Source organism: Vipera ursinii, assembly GCF_947247035.1.
Source record: "Vipera ursinii genome assembly, chromosome: 14".
Taxonomy (NCBI): Eukaryota; Metazoa; Chordata; class Lepidosauria; order Squamata; family Viperidae; genus Vipera; species Vipera ursinii.
The window spans coordinates 4,246,672-4,254,602 of NC_139527.1; the positions used below are offsets into that span (position 1 = coordinate 4,246,672).

The 7,931-nt window shown below is 49.8% G+C and overlaps 1 protein-coding gene across 2 annotated transcripts; it reads right to left on the reverse strand.

The window, feature by feature from the left end:
- Window positions 1-574: 574 nt before the first annotated feature.
- SPRING1 (SREBF pathway regulator in golgi 1) lies at window positions 575-7,892 on the reverse strand. Of its 2 annotated transcripts, XR_014493770.1 has the most exons (6): window positions 7,158-7,892; window positions 5,290-5,446; window positions 4,554-4,705; window positions 3,211-3,324; window positions 2,763-3,085; window positions 575-2,504 (listed from the first exon to the last, which is right to left on the reverse strand). XR_014493770.1 is itself a non-coding variant. In XM_083373514.1 (5 exons), the coding sequence occupies exons 1-5, from the start codon at window positions 7,266-7,268 to the stop codon at window positions 3,002-3,004; spliced, it is 618 nt and encodes a 205-aa protein (XP_083229640.1). In that variant the 5' UTR covers window positions 7,269-7,892; the 3' UTR covers window positions 575-3,001. The 2 variants fall into 2 exon arrangements, 1 of the variants encoding a protein (XP_083229640.1); XM_083373514.1 differs by having other exon boundaries at window positions 575-3,085.
- Window positions 7,893-7,931: the final 39 nt, after the last annotated feature.

The following is a 7,931-nucleotide window of genomic DNA, read 5'->3' on the forward strand; positions in this document are numbered from 1 at the left end:
ATAAACCTTAGACCTCTTAATTAATCACATGCACGTAAGGTGCTGGCAAATTTGCATATATTTACATATGATTAGAAACAATACTTCTGAAAGGCAGGCCTATTTTTGGATGTAGTCTATTTAATGTTTGGTTCTCTTTTTTTTTTAAGGAAGAAAAGATAGAACGCCTTCTCAATAAGCTAGACAACTTAAATGTTGAATGCTCCTGTACAGGAAAAAAAAACTTTTTAATTTTTTCCAATCGGCTATCCTGGGACATGCTACAGCAGCATCCAGTTGTGATCATGTATCTCCACTAAGGTAAAGGTTCCCCCGCACACGCGTGCTAGTCGTTTCCGACTCTAGGGGCCGGTGCTCCTCTCCGTTTCAAAGCCGAAGAGCCAGCGCTTGTCCGAGGACGTCTCCGTGGTCATGTGGCCGGCATGACTAGACGCCAAAGGCGCACGGAACGCTGTTACCTTCCCACCGGAGTGGTCCCTATTTTTCTACTTGCATTTTTACGGGTTTTCGAACTGCTAGGTTGGCAGAAGCTGGGACGAGTAACAGGCGCTCGCTCTGTTACGCGGCACTCGGGATTCGACCCGCCAAACTGCCGACCTTCCGATCCACAAGCTCAGCGTCCTAACCTACTGAGCCACCGCGTCCCTTGTATCTCCACTAGGGGGCAGCAGAAAGTCAGGAAACATTCAAATTCGTCAGAAAAGGACAGAAGGAGCTAGCTTTTGGGGGAAATTGTTGGGAAAATTAAATGTACACCTGTCAGAGCCATACCTTTATTAGGCCAACGCAAAAGGTCACAAAATAATGTTCAAAACCGTTAACAAGGGCAGGAAAAGCACAGCAAAAGGAGTGTCCGAATGTCACTGGAGATGCTCAGTCTTCCAGGTCATGGTTGTCTCAACGGGGCTTTTTCAAGATGCAACTGGACTTTGTTTTTCTTTGAAGACATTTTGCTTCTCACTCCAGAAGCTTCAGTCAGAGCTGAAGAAGCTTCTGGGGTGAGAAGCGAAAACGTCTTCAAAGAAAAACAAGGAAGTCCAGTTACCTCCTGGAAAAAAAAAGCCCCTTTGAGACTTGGGGAGTGTCCATTTACTTCCAAATACGTGAAAAGGAGTTACATTCAAACTAAATTCTGCTAGATGCCACGGTAGGTTCAGCTCAGCCTGCACGGCAGTCCTTTGAATTTTATGCTCCTCGCTTAACAACCGGTTGCCTAGCAACTCTTCCAAGTTTCAACAGACCCTCTGAAGGGTAAATTGGGACCCAATTTTGAAGTTCTGGAGGCCCACCTCACCCGTTGCATTCATGGGATCGTATCTTGGGTGCTTGGCAATTGGCTCATATTTACAACCCATTGTGACTCCAATTTTCCGTGTTTTTTTGTGCCTTTCCGGCATTTAACTTTCTAGTTTCCTAAAAACACCCATTGGATAAAATCGATCTGCTTAACCACCACCGCAAAACGGTCGTAAAACCAGGCACCAGTCACATGGTGAAAAGCCTAACAACTGCCATGGCTTACTACAGGGGCCTTCAAACTTGCCAGGGGCAGCCACTGGTGTGTAGGCGGTGCAGGACTCACGCTAGGAATAAGGAATCCTTATGAGGATTCCCTGGGTGACTCTCCTAGTGCATCCTACCTTGCAAAGTTGTTGTAATGCTCTCATGTCACCCCTAATCCTTCTCTTCGTTAAGACTACTCCAGGGGTCTTCAAACGTGGCCCTTTTATGACTGGGGGACTTCAACTCCCAGAATTCTGGGAGTTGAAGTCTCCCAGTCATAAAAGGGCCACGTTTGAAGACCCCTTACTTACTATAATAACTCTGGGTTCAATTACAATCATAAAGCCCAGGACTATCCATACTGCAATTTACAACCCGGAGACGTGATAGAAGCCACCTTTGCCTTAATCTAACCTAACCTTGATCTAATCAATTCCTTCTATTGTTCAGTTTAAGAGGTGTTTTTCTGCCCATCGAGTTCGATATCGTGCCTTCTTTTTTAGGGAGACCAAGCAGGCGGAGAAGCACGAAGCAAACGGTTCACACCCCTCTTCCCACTCCAGAGTAACATGCCCCGATGATTAATAACCGGCGGTAGTCTTCTCTTTCCATAAATCTATCTAATCTTTTTAAAAGCTCTTTCCCCTAGAGACCCATTGCCCATAACTAGACATTCGATTTCTCCGATATTCAAGCAATGTCGAAAGTCAGGAAAAAATAGGAAGACAAAAGCAGATCTCCTGGCTGAAATCCTGCTGGCTGGACATGAAGTTTCGATGTTTCTCAGAAGTCTGGGATTCTCGCAATCTCGTCCCATCTGCCTTCCGCAGCCTATGTGGTCACCCAGCTGCCATCACGGCCATATCTTGTTGAGAAGGGACGAGAACTGTATCCCAACAGAGGGGACGTCAACTTGGGAAAATCAGCACCCGGTAGAAAACGTGCAGATCATCACCCGGTTGCTGAAATTGATTCTTCTTTCATGGAATTGACGACAAATCCTAGGAAAGGGAGGTCAAAGATCAAGGCAATCCGTTGACCCCAAATGTTAAACTTCCACTTAAGAGGAGAATTTGCCTCCCTTCTCTTTTTCTAATGAATTCAGAACTGTGTCCTGGGGTATTTTAACGCAGATGCCCGTCTACAGTCTTGGCTATTCTGCTGGCTGTCTCGATCTACAAGCGGTCCCACCTGACCGATAAACTGATTAGGAACTTAGTGCCTCTGTCCAAAATTTCAGCTCAGCCCTGGAGGCAAACTTTTGAATCCGGTTATTAGTAGATTTCCACCCATTTTGCTCCGCTTTGCAGCTGCAAGGACCGGGCAGCAGGCTAACTCCATTCTTCCAAAAGGTGAAGTTGGCTGCCGCAAGGAAATCAATCTTAAGCAAAGGAACCCAACCAGTTGGTTGCCAAGTTGTGTGTGTGTGTGTGTGTGTGTGTGTGTGTGTGTGTCTGCCACGCTGCAAGTCTCATCTTAGGTCCTTTGTCAGTTTCTATCACACCGACAGAAGGTCTGGGGGGAATTCGCCATAGCAGTATTTTGCAATGGGGTTGCGATAGGTGTTTTCATGCTGCACGCTCTGGGGAGGAGAGGGAAGACAAGACAAGAAAGGTTTACGCCAACATCATTCCGGACCAATGGCTGTCCGATCTCTTCTTTGAAACCTCCAGTGATGGAGCACTCATGCAATGTCCCTTCCCTTACCTGTGAGGAGGTCCTGCATTTGGCCAGGCACAGCTCAAAATGATCTTCCACAGCCATGAAGAGATTGCGGAAGGCCACTGCCGCCCGGCTTAGAAAATGCTCAAGGAGCTGTTGCTATAAAGCAAGAAGGAGAGAGGGGGGGGGGGTAGTAACAAACAGAAAGCTCACAAAAACCAGAAGCGCCCAATGGAGAAGGATTTCATTTAGCTCCTCTCCCTACGACATGACTCAGCCAACCATCTCCCATGAAACACAGTGGTACCTCGATACTCGTCAATTGGGCGCAACGACGACGACGACTAAAATCAACAAGTTCCAAACCAACGGTGTAACTTAACAGCTGACTCTTTGTTTTTGGCCAGAAAGGGTTGCGAATCAGGAAGCAGCAGAGACACTGAAAAGTTCTAGCTTGCGCGTCGAGTGCTAAACAAATGACGAGTACCGGGACAAAACTTTCATGTCAAAATGCGACAGAATAGAATAGAGCTGGAAGGGACTTTGGAGGTCTTCTAGTCCAGACCCCCGCTCAAGCAGGAGAAGCTATACCATCTCAGACAAGTGACTGTCCAGTCTCTTCTTAAAAATCTCCAGTAATGCAGCACCCACAATTTCTGGTGGCCAGCTACTGTCAGGAAGTTTCTCCTTAATTCCAGGTTGCTTGATCAGTTTCCAACCATTGTTTCTTCTCCTTACCTCTAGCGCTTTGGAGAATAATGTGACCCCCTCCTCTTCTTTGTGGCAGCCCCTCAAATACTGGAAGACTGCTATCAGGTCTCCCCTATTTCTTCTTTTCTTTAGACTAGCCAAACCCAAGTCCCGCAGCCGTTCTTCGTATGTTTTGGTCTCCAGGCCTTGGATCATCTTCGTCGCTCTTCTCTGAATTTTTTCCAAACTCTCAACGTCTTTTTTGTGATATGGTGACCAAAATTGGCTGCAGTATTCCAGGTGTGGCCTCACTAGGCTTTTATAAAGCGGTTTTAAACAGGTTTTAAAGCAGTCAAGTACGGAGGTATTGATTGCCTCATGACCTGTGACCCTTTCTGGCCAAACAAAGGGCCAGATGTTAAGTTGCATGATTTGTTTGGTACTTGTTGTTAGTAATCATAGTTATCGTGCCTCCTGCAATCAATTAACAATGAGTTATATATAAAAGGATTCTGGTTTCAAGGTTCTGATGTCCTGGCTTCCTCCATGGTCATGCCACTGAATTTTGGGCTCCCGACAACTGGGCCACATTTATAGAGCCCTGAGGTCCCATGACCATAATTTGTGATGTTTTGGCCAACTGCATCTCTTTCCTCCCTCTCCCAAGGTCATTTGCACGTGCCATTACAACCATTTACCTTGTTGGGCTGTAAGCAGCAAGACACACAGGCCTCGTAGACGCTGCAACATCCACTGGGCAGGCAGCTGTCGCAGCTGTACAACTTGACACCGGGCGCCTCCACGTTGCAACACCCGTTCACCAGCAGGTCCTTCCTTTCGCAGATGTAGCCTGTCGCAGAAAAACTCCAGATGATGCTGAGCAGGAGGAGAACGGAAGGCTCTGCACCACAGCGCAGAAGCCGAAATGCTGGGCTGAACACTGATTCCATCTACCCTTGAAGCAGTTTTCACAGATTCCAAAGAAGCCAGTTATTTGAATTTTTCCACAGGCTCAGAGGCCTGGTTATTCTGAAGGACACACATTCAGTTTTGCAGCTACCAAGATTGTTGGGCGAGCAGGCCCAAAAACAGCCAGGGAAGTGACTGAAGCCTGGGAAACAGGTGCCTTGTCAGTCAACAGGAGTGCTAATTTACCACCAGCTTATCCAGTACTTAGGAAGCGAGGGCTGGGCAGCACAAGCAAACAACTTAATAGCCAGCCATCCACACACCACAATCAACATCTAAAAAGCCACATACAACAGGCACTAAAATGCCACACGCAGAAACACACTCTGCTAGAGAGAAGTTCCCTAAAGATGGGCTACAGCACAAGTCCAAAAGTTTGGAAGACAAAATCGTTGGTCCCAGTGACAGACCCAGATTGGATTATCCCGGGACACGTATATTCTCTTTCATTCGTGAAAACCTTACCCAACTCATCTGTGATCAACAATTTTCCTTGGACAGAGTTCCGACATTGATTATTCGGCTGGCTGCTGTTCCCCAAGCTAAAATGGACTTTCCAGGCAATTGGGCGGCCTTCGTCTTGATCTTGGGGGAAATTCCGATCCCGCAGGACTCTTTCTTCCTAAAGGCAAATATGAGACACATGGAACATGAAAGCAGAGGTTTGATCTTGTTGTGGGGTGGAATCAGAGTCAATTGTCTTGTGTATTGTTTTAAAATCCCTTGCCAATGCCAGGTTCTTTGAGTGACACCTCTGAAGGCTACTTGAAGTAAATTCATTAAGTAGCTTATTAGTTCCTGGATGAAATGTTGGCAAATGATTACTCCTAGTTAAAAGGTAAGTTGATATTGGCCAGGACCTTGTTAATGGTATATATATTTCCCCGCTTCTAATGCAACTTTCAGCCCAGTTACCTCCAAAGCTTCTGAGGGCAGGACAAGAAGTAATGGGTGGAAGCTGATCCAACTTGGAACTAAGAACAATTAATCAATGGAATGGCTTGCCTCCGGACGTTGTGGGTGCTCCATCACTGGAGATTTTCAAGGAAAGGTAGTTTGAAGTGGTTGCGGGCCTCCTGCTTGAGCAGGGGGTTGGAGGAGAAGACCTCCAAGGTCCCTTCCAGCCTTAGGATTTACCCAGCTGTCTTTCATCACTAAGGTGGAACTGGAACTCACAGCTTCTTGGTGACTGGCCTAAGGCCACCTTTTCATGCCTAAGGCAGAGCTAGAACTCTCCGTCTCCTGGTGATTGGACTAAAGCCACCCAGAGGGCTTGCATGGCTAAAGCAGAACTAGAACTCACCGTCTCCTGGTGATTGGACGAAAGCCACCCAGGCAGCTTGCACAGCTAAAGCAGAACTAGAACTCACCATCTCCTGGTGATTGGACTAAAGCCGCCCAGGTGGCTTGCACAGCTAAAGCTGAACTAGAACTCACCGTCTCCTGGTGATTGGACTAAAGCCACCCGGGCGGCTTGCACGGCTAAAGCAGAACTAGAACTCACCGTCTCCTGGTGATTGAACTAAAGCCACCCGGGCGGCTTGCGCAGCTAAAGCAGAACTAGAACTCACCGTCTCCTGGTGAAAGGAGAACTAGAACTCACTGTCTCCTGGTGATTGGACGAAAGCCACCCAGGCAGCTTGCACGGCTAAAGCAGAAGTAGAACTCACCGTCTCCTGGTGATTGAACTAAAGCCACCCGGGCGGCTTGCACGGCTAAAGCAGAACTAGAACTCACCGTCTCCTGGTGAAAGGAGAACTAGAACTCACCGTCTCCTGGTGATTTGACTAAAGCCACCCGGGCAGCTTGCACGGCTAAAGCAGAACTAGAACTCACCGTCTCCTGGTGATTGGACTAAAGCCACCCGGGTGGCTTTCAGGGCTAAAGCAGAACTAGAACTCACCGTCTCCTGGTGATTGGACAAAAGCCACCTGGGCGGCTTGCACGGCTAAAGCAGAACTAGAACTCACCGTCTCCTGGTGATTGAACTAAAGCCACCCGGGCGGCTTGCATGGCTAAAGCAGAACTAGAACTCACCATCTCCTGATGATTGGACGAAAGCCACCCGGGCGGCTTTCAGGGCTAAAGCCGAACTGGAATTCAGAGTCTCCCAGTTTCCAGCCTGGTGCTAGAAACCAGGAGTCCAAAAACTCACTCTGAGAATCCCAACAGAATGTTTTCCCAGGATCTGTCAGGGACCCCTTTCAGCCTCCCAAAGCCCGTCCGCCTGCCTTCTCCCAGCCTGCCTTCCTCGCAGGGGTGTTGGGAAGAAGAAAGGAGCGCGCGTGGCAAGGGAGGGGGGCGAGGCGGGCGGGCAAGCCAGCGCGACTGACCTGCTTGAAGGTGCTGTTGAGGAAGTAGATGAGCGAGAGGCCGAAGACCAGGCCCAGCACCCACCGCTTGCGCAGCAGCCTTCGCCACAGCAGCGCTACCAGCTGCACCATCGGGAGGGAGGCGCCGAGCCAGCCAGCGGGCGGAGGATCCGGCCCTTCCTTGGCCTCGCGAACCCGGCTGACAATCCGGGCTGGGAGGGGGGAAAGGACCCCCCCGCCCCATTCCCAGGGCCGTCAGCCCCTGGGAGACCCCCACCCCCACCTACCTACCTACCTACTCCACCCCTGGCTGGAGAGACACCCACCCCACCCCCAGAAGAGGAGGGAGAAAGGGTGGGCGGTGGCAGTTGCAAGCAAGAAGCCCCCCCACCCCTGCGGAAATCCGCCTCCCCCCTTCGGCTCTTCCCGAAGCCCCCAGCCCTCGCCTGGCAAAGGGGTCGAGGCTAGCAAGGAGCGCCGGTGGCAACGGGAGAGAAGGAAGAAGCGCTCCGGTTCAAAGGGGAAGAGAGGGAGAGAAACTGATCCGGATTAAGGAGGGTGCCAGAGGCCGATCCGAAGCAAGCGGGAGAAAGGAAGGAGGAGAGAAAAGAGAAAGAAAGAAAGAGAGGAGGGGGAGAAGCAACCCTGCCGTGTTCCCCTCCCTCCTGGTCCCCCCCCCCCCCCGCGCAAGGCCAGAGAAAACCCCGGGGGTGGGCTCCGGGTCTACCGGAGCAGCAAAGACCCGGGGAGGGGCGGAGTCGGAAGTCACATGCTCGGCTGGAGGAGGGGGGAGGG

Bases quoted from the DNA above. Each gene is read 5' to 3' on its own strand.
- SPRING1 (XM_083373514.1), bottom strand. From the start codon at position 7,268: ATGGTGCAGCTGGTAGCGCTGCTGTGGCGAAGGCTGCTGCGCAAGCGG. The intron at 5,447-7,157 runs GTCAGTCGCGCT...ATTTGCCTTTAG, and splicing joins TCAACAGCACCTTCAAGCAG to GAAGAAAGAGTCCTGCGGGA. The intron at 4,706-5,289 runs GTAAGGTTTTCA...TTTCTGCGACAG, and splicing joins GTTGATCACAGATGAGTTGG to GCTACATCTGCGAAAGGAAG.